General features: G+C 43.9%; 1 protein-coding gene across 17 annotated transcripts in view; it reads right to left on the reverse strand.

Annotated features, from left to right (window-relative positions):
• MSI2 (musashi RNA binding protein 2) overlaps positions 1-21,454 on the reverse strand; it is a 467,665-nt gene that overhangs the window by 69,100 nt on the left and 377,111 nt on the right. For 16 of the 17 annotated variants that reach the window (XR_012648120.1, XR_012648119.1, XM_075013754.1 and 13 more), the window contains exon 11: positions 7,417-7,491. Coding sequence is in view for 15 of the 17 variants with exons in the window: in XM_075013754.1 (XP_074869855.1) it covers positions 7,417-7,491 (75 nt within the window). In the remaining 2 variants the exon portion in view is untranslated. Of the gene's footprint in view, positions 1-908; positions 957-7,416; positions 7,492-21,454 lie in introns of all 17 variants that reach the window. The other variant, XM_075013755.1, reaches the window with a different exon arrangement.

The raw sequence follows: 21,454 nt of genomic DNA on the forward strand, positions 1-21,454 counted from the left end.
GCTGTCACCTACTTTGACAGAAGTATAATACAGGAGATATATAGAGGGGGCATCATTCAAACAGACAAACAATCATAGCGTAAGGAGCCTTCTTCCCTGATTACCAAAACAAAAACGCAAACAGGTGGATCATGACATTTGCAGCATTGTATCGCTTTGACAACAGTAAATATCACATTACAACACAATTTAGATTGACGTTAAAAAAAGAAAAGAAATAGAAAATGGGGCGGTTAACTTAAAAAAGCAACTGGAATAAAGGGTGCTGCTGTTAAAACAGATGCCAACCGTAATACAGTTTTTTGAAATGGTAATGGTTAATAGTACAGTTTTGCAAAACTTTATTATCATAATACGAGGAACACTATAATTTCCTTGAAATTAGCTGACTTATTATAGCACAGACATCAGAGGCCTACTATATTAAGGTTCTGTGACACATCTGTACTCTAATAAGCCCTGTCGCCAGGACCACTCTATAAGAAACCATTTAAAGAAGGATTCTGACATCGGTGATAAAGTGTATGTGCTTGTATCAAGCCATTCAGCTACAACAAACTCATTCTTTCATTCTGCCTTGCTATGTGAGCTGCTGGTATAACTATCAAGAGAAGACGCAGCCACGCTGAAATAGCAGGGTGGGAGTGTGTGTCTTCTTTAGAACAATAATTTTACTTCAAATCTATGGTGATAGGGAGCAGCCTAAACCTCTAAGATATTGCGCACTGTAACTTTTTGGGACATGCCTTCACAGAGAAGGAAAAGAAAAGAAGTGCTTTATAAAATTGACCCAAACAGTTCCTCTTTAAGCACAATAATGCAATGTTTTGGGGTATGCCGGTAGGGTTCATTTTATTTTTAAAGGGTATACATGCCCAGATTTTGCTTTGCAAAGTTTGCATGCTCACCTGTTTCCATGCTCAGAACCCCACCTCCATGCACGCAAAGGGGCGCTTCTGCATGTGCAAAAACATGCATGAGAAAATATTATGAATGCAAGTTAGGCACCGTTGAAAACTTGGCCTATGCTGTTGAATACTCTAGTATTTTTTAGTAAGTGCACTGATTTCTCCTGTGTCATTAAAAGCATCTTTTTCCCTGTTGGTTTGTAACAGCCTATACCATTCAAAACCTTAATTGTTTCTAAAGCAGAGCGAGGGGTCATTTTCAAAAAAAAAGAAACCCTGAAAAGAAATGGCTTCCAGTCTCAGATTTGTACAGAAGACACGGGAGGAAAATGCAGAGAGCAACAAAAGCAGCTTAGGTACATTTAGACAAATAAAGTAGCTTTAATTTAATCAACATTTATACGGAAGACGTGACAAATACAGGTTAGAATGCAATATTCTCTGAACTCTGCGTATAATACCTCACTTAAGGTCTGGTAACGCTGATAACACATTGAACTGTGCACTCCTGCCTACCATATTTCCACACCAGAGTATCTTTCTCTTCTTCCATATCAAGCAACTGCAGTCACGTATGGAACAGCTGCCAGCACATCATTCCTGGACCTCTCTGCATCGTAGCAGATAGTACAGGGGCTCAGCAACTTTCTGAGGCAGAGTGCTGAACCTTGATCTTTTGACCTCTGTACGATCTGAGTGCTGGTGTTACTCTTTAAGGTTACCAACAGTCCTACTTACAACAGCTTCATTAATAAATAAATTACGATTCAGAGCGTTACTGTTTAGGTGGTGGTTGGTAGTGTTAGCTGGTCTTTCGTTAACCCACAGGTGGCCTGGTTTTCAGCGAGTTCCCAGCTGTATGGGAAAGGGGGGCGGGGCTGAGCTCCTGCCTTGCATGCCAATGAAAATTGGCTTGTGTGCCACTCTTGGCACCTGTGCCCGGGGTGGCTGACCCCCGAGGTAGTAGGATGGAGAATTGATACAAGGATTTGGCATTATTAAGGTCATGATACTGCATTCCTTGGGCACCTAAATCTCCCAGCAATTCCAGTGGGTGTCCTAGGGGCAAGGTTGGACCCCACATATTGGCTTGAAAGCTGTGGCATTTAAAATAGTAGTGTCTAGTAGTGACCAAGGTGGTAGAAACGTTAAACTGTTCTGCTGGGTCTCATTGTGCTGAATGACACACAAGGGAAAAGACATCGATGTAGGAGCCCTCCTCTCTTCAATGCATCCTTGAACAGAACCTGGGTTCAATCTTGATCTTTGCCCACCCTTACACAGACACTAGCGAAATGGCAGGAGCAGAAGCCAGAGCTGGCTCCAAAGATCAGGAACAGTATCTCTTTATACACAGGTTGAACTTCTCTAGTCCAGCATTCTCTTGTCCAGCAACATCCGTAATCCTGCATGATTTTAGTTAACTGGACAACCACTTATCATGGGTGGGGCCAAGTTTCCCACGGTCCCATAAAGTTTGTTTCCAGCCACCAGTCCTGGCTCTCACTGTTCTGTGCTGTTATTTAGCTGTAATTTACCCTTGAATGCCTTCAAAGAGCCCAGTAAGCAGGGGAAGGGTTGGTAATGCTGGTCTGGCAAATTCTCTCATTTGGCACCGGTCAGGTCCCAAGGGTGCTGGACTAGAGAGGTGCAACTTGTATTACTGAAAATATCATACCTGTCTCTGGGAACTGCCACTGGGCACTTATTACACTTCAGCACCACCTCCTAGCATAAGCTGTGCCTTAAGAGCACAACTTCCCTTTCAATTCTGTGTCTCAGTTTACCAACTTGTAAAAGAGGTCTGAAATTCCAATTCTGGATACTGCACATGGGCTAACCTTCCAGAGATCGCTGTGAAAAATAATGTTTGTAAGATGCTTTGAAATCCTTAAATGGGCTTCTATCAGGTATATTTAGAGTAAGAATTTTTTCGTAAAGAATTGTGCCACAGTTTCATGGGAAGTGCAAGCCCAAGAAATACTTACAAGATGTCTAATTAATTCTACTGGTTTTCAAAGAGGGCCTTCCCTTTAGCACAAGGTATGCCTGAAATTAAGTGCATTCACTTTTCTGAAGTGAGAGTTGATGCATGCTGCTTTGCTTTACTTTCAATTATGTTGGTCTGAAGAATCATACTTATGCAAAAACCTCAAAACAAAACAGAAGGCCTAATTTGAAAAACCGGGCCCCCCATAAAAAAGCCATATAATGACAGCTAAACTCAGTTTTTCTACCATTAGTTACCAGTCCTGTCAATTTTAATCACATAGTTTATTAAAATCATTTTTTCGTTATCTGTCTTTTCTTCATATAGCTCCATCTGATTCAAGGAGTCATGTGAAGCTAACAACCAAGTCCTGAAACAATGTGCAAATGCACTTAAAAAATTCTCACCACCTTATATTCAAATGCTATTAGCTCAAAATAGGTGTTGAAATGGACTTGTATGTATTTTTCTGCCATATTTGGATGTTTTAATATTATGAAGAGGACTTGTGAAAATTACATATACACCATACAGCCGAGGTGTCAAACCTATTTCGTGAAGAGAACTGACATTTTTAATTATGGCCTGTTAGCCAGGGTTATTTCCCTCAACGCAACAGCTCTCCCAATGGTGTCAATGGCAGATTTGTACAAAAAACAGCAGTAGAGTATGGCCCTTATATATAACAAGTAAACTGTTAGTAAAGTTCTGATTATGTTCACCACATGACCCTGTTGGGTGAAAAGCAATGCAGGGCACCTTGTGGAGAGTTGCCACTTCTGACCTTTGTTTATTTGGGTTCATTTGCGTGGGCTTTTATTACATCTACACGCACAGCAGCAGTAACTACATGTGCAAATTTACGTCTGCTACCGAACACTGATGTGGTTTGTAAAGATGGACCTCGGTGCGACATTGTTGTACTTCTGCATTAAGACACTCCGTTGAGGGGGAGGGATAGGTCAGTGGTTCAAGCAGTAGCCTACTAAACCCAGGGTTTTGAGCTCAATCATTGAGGGGCTTGTTCGGGGAAATAGATTTAAAAAAAAAAAAAAAAAAAAAAGGGAATGGTGCTTGGACCTGCCAAGAGGGCAGGGAACTGAACTCAATGAGCTCCCAAGCTCCCTCGCAGCTCTGTGAGGTGTGTGGCTCCATATATTTATTATATTTTTATATATTGCAACAGGAGTGGCTGCCATTACATTGAATTATTTCACACAGCCATTATGTTGCATTCTATTACGTTTACTGGCACAAGAGCAAGGGTGCCATTTTGAGAGGGTGGGTGGGAGTTGTGAGGAGAGCCATGCATACTGGGATGCCACTTGCTCTTCATGTTCCCCAGACAGTCAAGGGGTAAGGGGAAGGTACACAGGTTGCATGCAAGCCTCTCGCCCCTGGCTGCTGAGGGGAAAGGATAGAAGAGTGATTCACACAAGCTGTGCACTTTCCCCTTGCTCCCTGACAGTCAGGGGAATGGGAGGAAGAACAGGTGGTGTGTGGGTTCTCTGCCCTCCTGAAATGGGTCCCTTGCAAAAGAGGTAGAAAAGGGAACATTCATTTTTTAATTTTACAGCTCTACATGCATCCTGGGGGCTTGAGGTATATGTCAAACTGGGCTGGGGGATTAGCACCTCCCAATCTATGCTGTATTTTATGTTTGATAGAGCTTAACAAGGATACAATATGGAACTTAAAGGAACCCCTATAAAACAAGGTGCTGGAGCAGCGTCTGAAAGCTCTTCTGCGATGGCCTTTTCCCCTTCATGTTGCATTCTTAAAGATTCCCCACACTGTAATGGCTTGTCCTCTGGTGAGAGGAAATGAACACTATACCTGCAGTTAGCCAAAAGAGATGGCTGCACAGTGACACCAGCCTCAACACCCTTCTGGGCCAAAAATTAACAAGAGCCAATGAGAGAGCTGAATTTTCTGCCTTTCAAGTTCCACTAGTGCCAGTTGGCCTGGGACATGAAGAATCATTTATTCTGTTTCTTACCAGAAGAGCAAATTTACAGGAAAAGAGTTTAAAAAAAAAAAAAAAAAAAAAAAGGTTAAATTTTAGGCTTACTATTTTAGACAGAGCTTTTTTCTGTTAGTTTTCTTAAATGGGTATTCTGAAAAGCACTTATACACTTACAGAAATCGATTCTCAACATTTGCAAATGTCACGATATTCAACAACAAAAATACCCCTTCCCGTTACGGAAAACTTCCATAGATACCACTGTGGTTCCAAAGAAAACAGATAAAGTTACATAGAAATCACTCTGTCCCTTAGAATGTAATAAACAATTTTAACCCCCTTCCGTACAACGTAAAGGAGGAACATATTCCTGCCACAGAATTCCGTAAGTAGGTTCAAAAAGATTATAATTCTCTGTTATATTCTAGAGATTTTCTCCGCAAGGGTCTTGTTTTCTTCTTTGCTTAAAAACTCTGTCCTGTAACAGTAGCATTTTCATTAAAGAGACATTTAAACTTGATTCTTAATACTGCATGCAGTTGTGGTTGCTCCATCTCAAAAAAGATATATTACAATTGGAAAAAGGACAGAAAAGAGCAACAAAAATGGTCAGGAGCATGGAACATATGATGAGAGATTAAAGAGACTGGGACTGTTCATCTTAGGAAAGAGATGATTACGGGGGGTTATGATATAGGTCTATACAATCATGAATGGCATGGGGAAAATGAACAAAGAAGCATTATTTACCTCTTCAAATAACACAAAAACCAGGGATTGCCCAATGAAATTAGTAGGCAACAAGTTTAAAGCAAGCAAAAGGAAGTATTTCACAAAACACATAGTCAACCCATATAACTTGTTGCCAGGGGATGTTGTGGAGGCCCAAAATACAACTGGGTTAAGAAAAATAGATAAGTTCCAGGAGGATAGTTCCCTAAATGAATGTTAGGCAAGATGATGGGGAATGAAAGCCCAAGCCACGGCATATGGTCTCTGACCGCCAAAAGTTGGGATTGGACAACCACAGGTGGATCAGTCAATACATTGCCCTGTTTTGTTCATTCCCTCTGAAGCATCTGGCACCTACTACTGCTGAAGTCAGATACTGGGCTAGGTGGACCCTTGGTGTGACTCCATGTGGCCGTTCTTATGCTCGTAACATGAGCCAAGTTCCCTTTCTAAGGTCAGGTCAACACAAGACCTTGAAGTTGATCGCAGATATGCAATTCCACCTACAGCAATTGTGTAGCTGGAATCAACTTATCTACAATGGAATTACCTGGCTGTTCTCACCCAGGGAGGTCGACAGGAGAAACTCCCCCGTCAATCTCCCTTACTTGTCATGAGATTGAGGGGCACAGGGGTCGACTATCGACCCCAGATAGTTTGATTTCACATGTTCCTGTTAGGCGTGTGAAATTGAACCCTGCAAGATCGACCTTGTCAGGGTTGATTTTCTGGGTAGTGAAGACATACCCTAAGCAACTGAGCAAAACAAACCAGCAGTCATGTAGCGCTTTAAAGACTAACAAAATAATTTATTAGGTGATGAGCTTTCATGGGACAGACCCACTTCTTCAGATCTGGAAATCCTAACCAAATAAATCAACAATGCAGGGTGGGGGAACTGATCATGTGTGATCTAAGTGACATGGCACACTGATGAATTTAATGTATGGCACAAAAGAGATTTCCTTGCAATAGCGTCCTGGAAGGCCTGAGCTATTAGTAAGCAGTAAACACGGCTGTCATGATGATTCTGCTTCTGAAGTCCGCCTTAGAATTCCTAAGGTGAAATAAACCACCCCCACAATCTGTCACTTCCAATTCAAGTTCTAAGCTGCACTAGCATAAAGCAAAATATAAGGAGAACGAGTTTCACTGACTTCCTTTTCAAAGTGCCCCAGATGAAATCCACATGGTTGCGTTAAAAGCCGGCCTACCACTTTAGAAACTTCAGAGATCAAAAATTATGAGTGGCAGTATTAAACTTTCAGTGAATGGAAATCAAGAAATGCAGCAAATCTTTGACAGTCACACAAAAGTGAAAGGGTGGGGGGGATGGTGGGGAAGGGAAGGAACCCAACAAATGTGAAGAATTAGATTGAGCACCATCAGACACCTGACTTTACGAAGGTCACCAGAGACTTCTATATAAAATACATTCCCGGTGGACTCTGCCTCCAGAAATGCATCCCTAACGAATACAAGCTCACTGCAGAATGTATACATAGAAAAAGGAAAAAAAAATATTTCCAGCAAAGGGATTGTAATAGCTGTTAAATTAGCATTCTGGTTAATTTTTTTCTTAAAAACTCTGTTTTCAAATAACCAGTACCAATTAACACATTATATTAATAATCTCTCTTGGCAATATCCTATATATATATATAGGATATATTTGAAGATATATATATTGTGCTTCAAGATGGGTCAGAATTTGCCATCGCAGGAGATGCTTCTCTGCAGCTTTTCTTGTCTCTATTTGCAGTGATGGATTTAAAAAAAAAAAAAAAAAAAGAATTAATTTCAAAATGAAATGTACATACCTGGGAACTGATAGCTGTAACTTGGGGCAAATCCAGGATATCCTCTGCCATATGTTGCAACAAAATTCGGGTAACCTTGAATGTAGAAATGTGAATAAAAGAAAATTGCAGATTAGTAAAGTTTTAGTTTTTGCTCCTACATCTAATGTTACATTACACAGAGGTTAGCTGAAAAAAAATGTGACTTTTTACACAGGCATACAGCAAAAAATATACTTTACTCTCTTCATGCACAACTGGAGGAAGGTTGCACTAACCTCCTGAAGGAAAATAAAACATCTGCAAACATATGCTACTCTACCCGATCACTTTCTCCTTTTGCTATGCATGTGAGAACTGTCACCGATATAATTAACATGCACTTTGGTATCTGAAGTCCAAGGACTGTGCCTACTTTTTTAGCTAGAAGAGTAAATGCCAAATACTAAGGCTAAATACATAATACAGGTTTGCTCTGACATTTGGAGAGCTTACACTGAATGTACTTTGCTTCAGAGGTATTGACAGTTGGAGATTAAGGTACTACTAATTCTTCATCCCAGGAGTGTGAAGGACAACAGTTAACACATCAAAGAGTTAGAGGCAGCAATATTGAGGAACTACAGAGTCAAAAAGATTTTAGTTTTTCAGGAGGGCAAAATTCAACAGATAAGATTTTTTTCCCGAGGCGATTTGTAACAGCTCCAATCAAAGTACTTGCTGTTTTCTTATTAGGGCAATAGCATTCAAGGACACTTTGTTGTAAATAAAAATGTGTAAGCAAATATATTGATCGACAAATTGTGTCCAATTTAATGTAAGATTTTAACAACCACATCGCATGGCAGAAAAAAAAATCAAGCTGGTGTAACACAGGAAAAAAAGCCAGTAGAATCTACAGCTGCAAACCCCAGAGGTACATTGCAGATGGCAGAAGAAAACAGTATTGCAAAGACGGCAAAACCATTATAAGCGCTGTTACTGAAAGCAGGACTGGGATTTGGGTAACCCACATTGACAATTAGAGCCAGCTGGTTTGGTCACATTCTCATTAACGAGTAAACCAGTGTGAACTTCCGCTCAATGAAACCCATTGCTGGCCACGGCTGAGAACAAGTCAACTGGCTACTGTCACACACAGAGAATGTATCATTTGGCTTTTTTTTTTTTTTTTTGTCCCACAGGCCATCATTGAAAAATTAGAATTATTACTGTATTATATAAAGTCTTCCCTGATAGCAGATGTCTCTGTGACCGAGGGGAAAAAGATGCTTCTGACTCTTTTAGAGTCAAGAGAAGCAGCTGGGAATCCTGTACCTTGCTCTACCATGAGTGACTCTGGAATGATGAATGGAGATGAAGTGAGTACTCAAAGAGGATCAGAAAAGGCTAAATTACCTCCCCTGTTGATTTCAGTGGCAGCTCTGTGCACGAATGGTAAACCGAGGCAGAATTTAAAGCCTCAGGGGTTTAAAGACCAAAGCTTATGGGGGAGGTCTGATTCCCATTCAAGTCCTGAAACCTGTACCCTGTCACTGAGCCATGAGACCTCCCACAAAAGTTAGACAACCGCACATGCAGCTAGAGGTCTCTCTTGATCTTCCTGGTTAGACTTCATTTGTTTTGTATCTCCATCACACCCACAGCCAGGGGGCTGGTTCTGAGCAAAGACTGGTTTTATCTGAAGGGAGCTAAGTCTTGGACAGCCTCGCTTCTGGACGTCAACACTCACCTAAAATGATGCATGTTCTGTCAGCTGCGGAGGGCCTGGGTGTTTTCACGAGGCTTTATTTTGTTTGCATCCAGGCTGTTAAATGGGCTGTCTTTTCATGGTCTCCATTAGTGCTCCATTTACCAAGACTAATTGTTACAGTGGCCATCTTGTGTTACCTTCTACAAAGCTGGCGTGTTTTCAAACACCACTAACAATTCTCAAACTTTGCCTGCCTTGTTTTATCAGAACGCGAGTACTTCACTTCCAGCCCCAACACGCACCGCAGTCTTCTCCATAATTACTAAGCAGTGCTCAGTTTTGTGCTTTTCTCCCTGAACCCACTGTCACATCATGAAAACGTTGATGCAATTCCCTTTGAAGTCAATGGGAATCTTTCCATGCACATTAAAGGAAACTGTGTTTGGACTTATGTGCACGGACTTTGACTGGTTTTGTTTGTTTGTTTACATTTCAGAATTTCCCTCCAAGTTCTCATACCTCTAATTTTGATTTATTCCTTAAAAAGCAACTATTTCTAATATTCTTGACGGTTACCTGGCTGACACAGCAAGTCAGTCCATTTCAGACAGAACTGATACATTTCATACAGTTTATTGTTAATCATATTTAAAAACCAGAAAATTAAATGCCTGGCTGGATTTTGATAACTGGATGACAGGGGTACAGGAGAAAAGCAGACTGTGACCACAAAACAGGAATCTGGGGCTTTCGATAAATACCTACCTATACTAGTTACTTCCTGAATATTTATTTCAGAGCTCAACAGCAAGATCCCCTTAGAAATCTTGTCATTAAATCACACCTTTCAGAGGTATGCTTTACAAAATCATTTGGAAAACAACAACAGTGATTAGTGGATTGTTTGCAAACTAAGCAGCTGCATAAAACAAAGAAACCAGTCTTGTAGCTCCTTAAAGACTACCAATATTATTTATTAGTTGATGCGCTTTTGTGGGAAAGATCCGCTTCTTCAGAGCTGGAGACATAGCATAGTACTCAATCCCTGATTTTCTCAAAGTAGGACAATTGCTGGCTAAGATGAACAACTTGGCTTTGCCCTGTTGGATCATTTTCAGAGCCTGTTTGTACCCTAGCACATATTTACCACTTTTCATAACCAGTGGAAGCCTTGAGTTTATGGCCTCTAGTGACTTTTTCATTTTCTTCGCGGCCAGCATGCTGCTGCCTCATGTCGGGTCCGGCAGCAGCTGAGACACACCTCCAAGATGGCTGGGCAATTTCTGACAGAAGAACTGACAGAAAAAAACACTGAGAGGAAAAAAAAAATCTACTAACACAGCTACCGCTCTAAGTAGCCCCATGAACATCACTGTGAACCTCAGTTCAAACATAGTTCAACCAGATTTAATTCTCTTTTTTTCAGGGGACTCAAAGAGGTAGCCGTATTAGTTTGTTTCTCTTCAGATTCTGCAGCAGAACTGAGAGAAAACTGAGGAATCAGCAGAATATAAAAATGAAAAAATAAGGGGGGTGGCAAGGAAGGAGGAGGAAAGAGCAACCTCTGGGAAGTGTAAATTAAGTGGGATGTCTTCTTTAAAGGGAAAGTTTTAGTGGGATCTAAAGATAAGATGATTTGTCACCTTCCAAACTGGCTTGGCGGTGCGGGGGGAAGGACTTGCCACATACCCAACTATAAATTTCACATTCTAACAATTAAGGACTAGAGCGTAAGATATGATCTCCACTGAGGGCTGGTCATTTACACTAGAGGAGAAGATCAAATTAAGGTACACAATTCCAGCTACGTTAATTCTACAGCTAGAGTTGATGTACCTTAATTCTAGCTTCGGTGCCATCTCCACTAAGGGAGGCCGCCAGGTGCCTGCTCTCCTGTCGACTTCCTTTACTCCTAATGGAGTACCGGTACCAATGCAGGAGCTCTGTAAGTTCGAGTTAGCACGCCCCTACTAGACGCACTACATCAAATCCAGAGGCTCAACCGCAGCAGGGTCAATCTTCTCTGTAGTGAAGATGTACCCTGAGTAAGATGCGACATGTGTTCACATTTTCCAGACTGCAGACCCAGGAATAAATTTGTGACTCAGGCTACCTGGTTCCTTCCCCACTCTGTAGGGGGAAGTAATTTGCACAAGGCCTTTCCCATGATCAGCTAACTCTCTCCTCTGGGTTAGCTCTGCTGCGCTGTCTGTCACATTGCAGGACAGAGTTTCAGAGCCAAGGCTCCACCACATTCACTCACCTATAGGAGAAGGGCAGTAGTAACCCCACTAAGCCCATTCTTCCCTGCCAGGCAGAAGCTCAAGGCACTTCACACCTTATTCCTTCGTGCCAGCTTACTGGGCAAACGATGTTCTTGCCCAACTAAAACAGCCTTGAAAAGAGAAACCTGAAGCCAACCACTGAGACAACTGTAGAGACACTTGTGACCCTCTCCTCCCCCTGCTGCCCCCACTGTATCGTTTCTAACAACGCAGACAAAATACACAGCTGAAGAGACAGAGGTTCTGCTCTGTATCTCCCATCACAGAACATTCTCTAGGTCAGGCAGATGAAATCATAAATTTATAATACAGCATTACTTCAATTTTCCTCTTCATTTACTGCTGCGATGCCCAGCTCTGCTCTAACGAGTCAAAGCCCAATCTGCACAGGGGAAATTGGCTGGCTGCATATCAATAGCGCATTAACATCATGCCCATGTGGATGCTTCATCAAGCCAAATTATGGTCAGGCCGACCTATCCACCATTTCCAGTAGTTGCCATTCTCATCCTGCATTGGGCACTGAGCAATTTATTTGCTTCAGTACTTGTAGCGGATGATCAATCTCGCAGTAATTACCTCTTGTCGCTAACCTAAAAATCAAGGTTTTGCTGGGACTACGTCCCTTGAAGGGAGATCAACCTGTCCATCAAAGTGCAAACTTGAATCAACAATCAAAAGGTGGCTTTACAAAACGACTTTTACTCAGTTCTGTCGCCCTAACCAAAGATGGCAGACCCTCTATATTCCATCTTGTAGGTGTGGCAGACCCAAAGCAATGGGCTGCAGGACCCTAAAGGAGGGCTGACACTCAGGGAGCTGGGTGAGTGGGTTCCCATTTACTGCACAGAAGGCACCTGAGACTGGCTGTAGCAGCAGGCTAATTAGACATCTGTGGCCAGTTAAGGGCAGGAGGCTCACCTTAAAGAGTTTCCCCCCAGGTAACAGAATGGGAGAAGGAGAAGAGAAGTGTTGAGAGAGCAGAGGTTTTCAGGAAGGGGAATGCCCAACCTACCTGAGTGAAGGCGTTACAGGGAGTGTTTGGAGAAGTGGCCCAGGGAAAAGGCGGCTGCAACTGGGACAAAGAAGCCCCATCAACTGCCTCTACTCAGTCTCCCTGGGCCAGAGCCCAGAACAATGGGTGGGCCTGGCCTCCCACCATCACTGCTCCCCATGCCATAAGGGGGCTGCCCTGGCAGGAATAAGGGGGAGCAAAAACTGCCAGAAGGGTTTTGCCCCAGGCTACAGACTTGCCTGTGGTGAAAATGGCTCAGTAAGGGGCGTCCCTTGCCTCTGAAAGGCAGGAGGCAGTGTGAGGGTCACCTTGAGCCTCGGAGATGTCCTAAAAGGCCACAGAAAGCATGGGACCCAAAGTGAATAACTGGAGCTCCATCACAATGGTCAGTTAGACAGCATCACTAGTCTGCTGCTAAATTCCTGACTCCACTGGACAGCTCCATTGAAATCTTTGCCAATATTCCTGTGAACTCAGGTCTAGCTCTTCAGCAGGCGGAAGAGGCTCAATGGAACATGTTACCTGAGGGTCTAAACCTTAAACTTCTCTGCAGCAGCACTGCCACCGATGGATGGATGTGGCTTGCTCGCACTTCCAAAAAAAATAAATACCAGGGGAAAAATGTTTCAGGCTGATCCAAAAAAAAAAAGTTGTGAAAATTTTGGCACAAAGGAAACAAACAAAAAATCTGGTTGAACAAAACCTTTTGTTTAACATTTAAGTGCGTTTTATTTAAATGTCAAAACAAAAAGCAGTCAAGTTGCACTTTAAAGATTAGCAAAATAATTTATTCGGTGAGCTTTCATGGGACCTGGTCTGAAGAAGTGGGTCTGTCCCACGAAAGCTCACCGAGCAGCAACTTGACTGCTTTTTGTTTTGATAGTGTATAGACTAGCACGGCTCCCCCCGTTTTTATTTAAATGTGTTTGTGTTTGTAAAAAGAAATTGAAAGAAATCACAAAACCAAGTCATTTAGACCCAAATGCTTGGGATGTTTCATTTAGAAAATGTCAAATTGATATATTTACACTCCTGGGGAATTGGCTTTTTTCCTACCACAAACAACTCAGTGCAATGATTTAGTTGCAGTTGTTCCTGCTTTGAGCAGGGGGCTGGACTAGATGACTCTTGGAGTCTCTTCCAACCCTAATCTTCTGTGATTTTAAGAGAGACATGAATTAATTAAACATTCCCATGTTGCTGAATCTGTGTTTCTTCACACACACACACAAACATTTTCTGTCAAAAAAATAAAAAATCATCGAAATGTACACGTGATGGTATAGTGAATACTGTTTTAAATATATACACTTTGACCAGTCAATATTGTTACCCTGCACAGCATTTCCTACTGTAGCTATAGGAAACACATGAAAAACAACCGTAGAGTCAAATGCCATTGGGTAATACATTCAATTGGTTTTTAAACAGAAAACACCCGACAGAAATGAAGCATGCATTCAGTTTATAGGATAAAATAAATTTACTAAGTATCAAAAGACTAAGAATTACATTTTCTCTAACACTGTCAAAGTACTTCATTTCTTTTCAACTGTTCATATGCTGTAAAGAAACTAGTATAGCCATTTTACAGACAGGGACACTGAGGCTCAGAGCAGCTTAGTGATTTTCCATGCAGCGTAAGTATTACTTGAGTCTCTGCATTGTCTAGAGGGCCCAAGATGCCCACTGGGCTGGGTACTGCACAAACACACAGAGGCAGAGAGTCCCTGCCCTGATAAGCTTACAATCTCAGCAGACAAAGGGTAGAATAGACAGTATCATCGTTGTACAGTGCTCAGGCACCAAATGATTAAGATTTCATTGATCCCCAAACATTTTACTAAGGTGCTCCACATTTTGCCTCTTTTGGGGGACCCACCGCTACCTGTATGCTAGGGGTCAGGCTGTCAGGGACTGGTGGTGGGAGAGAGGTATGGCGGTGTGGTCTGAGGCTGCACGGTGCTGTTTAAAGCAGGGGGATGTTGCCTTTGAGGTCCCCTCCCCAGCCGTACCAGCTCTCTCTGGGCCTGACCCCCTCTTCCCCTCAGCACTGCCATTAGCCTGACAGAGGTGCACTTGGAGAGCCAGGGTCTTACTTTCCCATGACCCCCACACTCACTCCTCCCAAGAGCCTTCCTTAGCCTCTTATTGCCCTCTTGCAAGAGCACCTGGCTCCTTCCCCCACTCCTTGTCCCTCTGAACTCGTGAGCCACAGGTTCGTTCATCCTACTTCCCAGTTTGGGCACATCAAGGGCCCGCAAGGCATAGGGACCCAGGTGTAATGCTGGCAGTGCTCCAAGCCCGACGACCAGTGCATCACAGGATTGCTGCACACACGAGCAGTTGAGGGCTGCCGGTTGGAAAAGGACAATTTTTAATTCCGCTAGAACCCTCTGGCCCTCCATGGAGAGGGCAGGACCTGTTGTTTGGGAAACATGGGCTTAAGTGACTTGCCCAAGGCCCCGCTGGCAGTTGGTGTCACAGAGAGGACATTCAGTCAAGCTCCTGACTCTTATGCCTCAGATCTAGCCACTTGAGCACATTTCCACCCTGTGAACAGGAGAGCCACCTGCCGATTGGTTAGAGTCCACGTTAATAATGGCAGAGAGAAAGTAAGGGATCGGGCCCCACCCGCTCCACTGGGTTCTGACCCAGAGCCCACAAAAAGATGATATTTGCTACCTGCTAGCCAGCTAATAACCCCCCATGAACTTCTCCCTACTGCCGTGTCCCTCCCTAAGACGCATCATGACTTGTGGCTGTCCTCCGTGGGCTACAGAGTCCCTGCTGCCCACAGTGGTCCCTCCCCCGGTATAGTCCCCCCACGTCTCCTTCCTGCCCATCAATGGTCCGTGCTGCACAGTCTCCTGCTAAGCCCTCCACCAATTTAAGCATGCCACGTAGGTCCACTGAGGTTTCTTGGGCCCAGAGCTCTTTCCCTACCCCCACTTCCCTACTGTTGGGTTTGTCCACTCCATCATTAAGTGGCCACCTCATAAAGAAATAGCATTTAAGCTACACGAGACTTTATTTGGCCTAACACGAAGGCAGATAAGGAACACATTTTAACACTTCTTGCCAACAACAAAAGCAAGCCTACAAAAAAACGTCCACACAATCAACAAATCAGCAGCTCTGCACCTGGGAGTCTTCTGTCTTCACCTGCATGACGGGGGCAGCGTAAGATACACAGCATTCACCGCTGAGACGGGAACAGTCTGAGCACGTCCGGGCTCACAGATCCTTGCTTTTAAAATCAATTCAAATGTTCAAAATCAATAAAAGCAAATTATCGTTTCCCCAACACAAGTAAGCAATGCTCAGCGGCTTATCTGTGTTATTATTTGAAGGATACAATGTATCCAAGGAAGAGTTAACCCCGCACCTTCTGATTACGATGCTTGTTGTGAAGAGCTGCTGCCAAATTGGTGCTTTTGATGGTATTTTCTCTGGCTTATAAAAACAGCCAGGTGTTGAAGACATCCAATTTCAGGTATTCTGGCCCTGGCACGAGTGATGTATTCTTGCAAGTTTGAAGATGGTGGAAGAGATGGCTTAGTCCTCAAAACGCTGGTTTATACTGCGGTTATTTTTGCACCAATGCTATGCAGGTGAGGCTATTTACCGTTGACTTCTTGCACTGGCATAAGAAGTGGTTTGCACGATGGCGCAAGGCATTGAATACAATGCTGAAATACATCTCTGAAAGCCTGTTGCACTGGCAGCTATGCTAATGCAAGATTCCTTCAGATAAACGATCCCGAAACCTCAGGTTGAAAATACCTAGTATTATAGGATTAAAACCCAGCAGGGCGGACTCAGCCATTCATCTTTCCAAGATGGATAAACTAAGTACAATGGGTTTCTGAGGAGATCTTATAATCAAGGCCTTGGCACCTCTCTGGGCAGCGTGCCCTCTACTTTTTTAATCTTCCATGGGTGGAATAAATTTTGTTATGCGCACTGAGGCACATATGAATGTGCACCAGCAGCAGAAACACCTGCTGCCCTGGTAGGCCTGTGGAACTCCTTGCCAGAGGATGTTGTGAAGACCAGGACTTTAACAAGTTTCGAAAAAAGAACTAGATAAATTCATGGAGGTCCACCAATGGCTATTAGCCAGGATGAATAGCAATGGTGCCCCTAGCCTCTGTCAGAGGCTGGAAATGGATGACAAGAGATGGATCACTTGACAATTACTTGCTCTGTTCACTCCCTCTGGGGAATCTGGCGTTGACCACTGCTGGAGACAGGATACTGGGATAGATGGACCTTTGATCTGACCCAGTATGACCATTCTTATGTCGCCTGTGGGAGCTGTGGGTACTCTGGTAATCAGCTGGGCAGCAGGTGTATACCTCTTGAGCATCCGCCAAGCACTCTTCTTGCAGGGAACATTACCTCGGGGTGGATTGTAAGGCTCTTACAATGCCCACCTGTCTCTGGCCAAAACATTCCCTATTGTGCAATGGACTGCAGCTCTATTCAAAAAGTAGCTGGATGCAACAGGGGGTGTTTACTCAAGCCTCCTTTGTGATGAAAAGAACTATCTCCCTTTGCTTCCTTCTCCCAAACACCTTCACATCTTTCATGCCTCTTCTTGGCCCTTCTTCTGTGTGGAAATGACCTCCTTCAAAACATGTTCCCTCTTCCAAGCTCTTCACAAACGTAAGATTTCTTCACCATCTGGGGTTTGCAGTGTGAGCGGCAAAATGATGTTTACCCCAAGCAGTATTACTATTAAAGGGAGGTGATTTCCGAGTGAGAGGCATCTTTCGGTTGGCAACCACTCCAGAAGGACTGGACTTTGAGGTATGAGGAGCACTGTAATCTCACAGATGGACTAAACCAACGACTTTCAATCTCTTCCATCATGTACCACATCGCAACTCACAATGCTTGGGGAAGCTCCCCCAGAAACGGGGTGACTATCACTCTCAGATGGAGAATCCATTAGTCAAGGTGCTTGCAAAACAAAGATCATTCCCAGTGGTGAACAGGAGACATTAGGTACTGAGGAGCAGCTACGGAGGAGAAACAGACCCGTGACAGGACAAACGTTCTCCCTTCCTCTCTCTCAGTCAAGGTCTTTTCTCCTCCTGTTACAAGACAAATGGAAGAGTTACCTGAATGGTGATTATGGGCTGTTTAAGAAGATGCTGTAGGCTACAAAGGGTGGTACACCTGGGAAGCGAGCAAGGTTATTAGATGCTCTGCAAGACATTCAGGAAATGTATGCCTCAGAGCAAGCTCCCCTTCCTTAATTTTGCCTCGCAGGTGGCTTCTCCTCTATTAAACAGACTCTGATGGGTGGGTGAGGGAGGGGTGTAGGAGGGGGAGGGCAGGAATGACTTTCCTTGAAGGGCACAAGCTCCTTTTATGCATGAGTTCAGTCTACCTAAATTGAACATGTGCAGCAATGCAGAGCCTTGATCTGGCTTGTGCAATGATACAAAAAAATCTCTTGGACACAGTCTGAAATTTGGTGCTCATACCAAGCAGTATTTCAGCATTCTGAGGATATACACTTTATGGGCTGAGCATTTCCATCTTGGGAGGGGTTTGCAAGTTAAAAGGGTCCAGCTTTATTAGCCCGTCTAAGACGTCTATCGCTGCAGGAAGCTTGCAGACAGGGATGAGTCCTGCAAGACTCAAGCTCAGCAGAATCATTCAGGATAGGAGGTTCACAGGCTGGTGCACTCAACTGACAATCCCCATGAGTTTGACTTGGGGCTCTGTTTGCTAAGGCATTCCTGCAGAGCGGCTCAGCTGGAAGAGAGAGAGAAGTCTGTCAGTAATGTATGCTAGTTAGGGCTTTCCACCTAAGGAAGTGGGCGTTGAAATGGACCTGGAACAGGTCAGTAACCAATGCAGAAGTAGCAGCAGTAGTACAATGTGGTCATACTGTACGCTTCAAAGAGGTCAAAGACGCACAGTACAGTTCAGAGCTGCTGGCTGGATATGAGAACAGGGCATTAGCCACACAACATCTGGCTTCTTGAGTGCCTGCTGGATGACTGCAAGTTTTAGGGTTGTGGGAAGCCAACTCTCCCTGCTCATGTCATCTGTGATTTCAGTCAGATGAGGGCCCCATGTGCGACCACTAATTGTTGGGGCACAAACCCAATTCACAAGCAGTAGCTTGGGCTTCCTGTTGTATTTTCAGGGCTCTTCCTTGGGGGACAAGCCCAATCTAAAACCTCCACTTATGGTGGCTCTGCATCTGTGGTGGAGAGATGGTCTCAGGGTCTACTACTACTTCTGGGAAGTAGGATGCTAGGGAGGACAATAGTTGGGCTTCAAACCACTCCAACGCGGTCTTTAGGCAAAGTGGTTAAATAATGTTCTGAGTCTCACTGAAGGATCTGTGTCTTTCCCTGGATGACAAGAAGACTGAGATACTTCACAAGCAGCCATGACAGGGGGTTCAATCCACTCATGTCCGTGATGTCCAACATGCTAGCCCCTAGCCACATGTGGCCACTTGGCCTTAGAGTACGGCTAGTGGGCTTGAGCAATAAATGTATTTTGAGAATGATGTGGCTAGTTCGCTTCAGAACTGATTAGACACCATGAACCTAAACTCTTCGAGCAGAAACGTCCTTTTAGGAGCACTTCAATTTTGTCCCAATCAACTAACTATTACGGAGCATGGCTACCTACGTACTTCTTGGTTCCACTTCCTGCCAGAGCCCTGGAGAGGCAGTGATAAATGAGAAGACCAACTTCCTTAATAGCTCTGAGGGAATCATTATGCACTCTTCCCTTTGAGGGGTCTGATGCATTCTTTCTTCTGGTTTCATTTTCTTCCCATGAGCTGTGTCTGGAGAAGGTGACATTGGACAAGGGCTTCTGGAGACCCGTATAAAAAACTTTAAGATCAGCTCCGGTTCACTCAGTCTCTGCAAAACGAAATGTCGAAAGCTAGTAATGCAATCATTCCAACAAAGGCCTCTTGGGATCTTTGCAAACCATTCAACTACTTCAGAATCTCCCTCTGGCAATATGTTCCTTCATATGCCTTGTTGTTTGATGGGTTAATTACATCCTTCTTCCTCTCCGGGATGCAGCCTCATTCCTATGTCATTGCCAAGGGTTGGAAATTAAAAATTCCACCTGAATCTTTTGCTGACATACTCAGTTTCCAACCTTGAAGTGTACCTTTACCAGTGACCCTTCAAAAATGGCAGTTAAAATGGTCATTTGGATAGTGTTGGACTTATGTGTTGTAACTTGGCTACTCAGCAATTAATTATTTAATATGGTGCCACTATGGCAATCAGGAATTTGGAAGGGGAAAATAATCTAGCTCAGATAATTAAGTATCCGGCCTTCAACATGAATCAGTCATTCATTCAGAGCAAGTCTCCATGATTTGAAATCTAATAAGAACATGTTAAAAGTTGTCCTGTGAAAACCAGTGGAACAAAACCAGCTTAGTCGAGCTAATGAACTCACGCACTGCACGCCAAGCAAGGAATTTGTCCAACTGCATACATATTGCTGGCTTTCAACAGAAATGAATGTACTAGCCCAGGGTTTCTTTTATCATCTCTAAGTTTTAATGTTCAAAGCAACCTTATTCAAAGAGAGAGAGCCCTAGTGAAAATTAGTCATAACTTGCCTCAGGGTTAAATTCTCCTTTCAGATCACTGAGCTGGGCTCTGAAAAATTCTTCTCATTCAACATGCACTGATCTTTCTTGATGTCAAAGGAAGAACAGAACATTGGGGCTGGATTTGCAATAGTGAACCAAAAAGAGTATTTTGTCCTAGGTCTTTTTGCCTAGGCTGTCTCTTTTAAATGCAGGTGACCCAGCCCAGTAGCACTGACAACTGCTGGAGGCCCCGGGGCCAGGTGGGAAGGGGAACTGGCTCTGCACCCGTGGAGAGGCAGGGCCAAGGGTAGAAGGGGCAGGGTCTAAGGCATTTGGACCTCAGCACTGCCCAGATCACAGCACTGCCTCCCACCCCTCACAGCCATGCGCAGCAATGGAGCCTGGAGCTCCAACTGCTGCTGCTGCTGCTGCTGTCTAAACTGCTCTGGGGACCTTTGCCCCCTTCCTACTCCCAACATCTCCCACCGTCAGTGGGCCTGACCCAGTCCTGTCTTAAAGAATTAGTCAAAAAGGTTGCATTCAACCCACTCCCGTGGACAAAAAACTAGACGCCACTGCTAAAGATCATGGAAGTAGACACTCAAAATGAAATGGGTATACTAGACTACGATGAATAATTTAATCCTAAATTTTAATTTCCAACAGTGAGCATCACATTAAGGGAGAGAAGTTGGGGGCAGCAGCAAAGAATAAAATATGTTCATCTGAAGGGACTGAACTGCAGCAGCCCAGAAGGGATGAGCTTCAAGCCCCTTGAACTGAAATGCTATTAATGAGGCATCAAAACACACCACATGGAAAAGTCTTGCCTCACTGTGGCGGTGCCTCACTTCTGGCACCTCAGTCAATGGCACGATTTTCACAGAAATTGAGCATGCCCAGTGACTTCAACATGAGCCACATGTGCTCCACACCTGGAAAAAAAATAAGGTCAGCTGCACCCTGATCTTGCAATGAATGTGGGAAGAACCCTAAATCCATGTAGAGCTCCACTAAAGCCAAGTATCCAGCCATTCAAAGAGCACTGAAGAAGTCAGGAGTTTTATTTAGGTGCCGAACATTAGGCAGCATCCACATTTCAGATGATTTCAGCCTTTACATCTAGTAGATTGAAAAGGTGTGAGGGAATCCCTTATACATTCTTTGATTAAAAAGGGAGCCAAGTGGGTTTGTTTTTCTTCCACGGCATCGCAGGATTTTCTGGGTAACAAATTCTCTCATAGGGACACCAACACCCCACCCGCATGCCAGCTCCAGTGGAGGTTCTGGAAGCACTATCATTTCAGCCAGCTCGCATGCATTGATTGGCCAGCAGAGGAGCACCCCAGTTCCTTTAACGTAACTCCTTTCACAGAAGGAAGTACTGGCTTTTAGGTGCCTCTTTTCCCCGGCACAGGTAATACATGGGGGAGCACAGGGAGTCGCACGCATCCCCCCGATTACCC

Source organism: Carettochelys insculpta, chromosome 19 (genome assembly GCF_033958435.1).
Source record: "Carettochelys insculpta isolate YL-2023 chromosome 19, ASM3395843v1, whole genome shotgun sequence".
Lineage (NCBI taxonomy): Eukaryota > Metazoa > Chordata > Testudines > Carettochelyidae > Carettochelys > Carettochelys insculpta.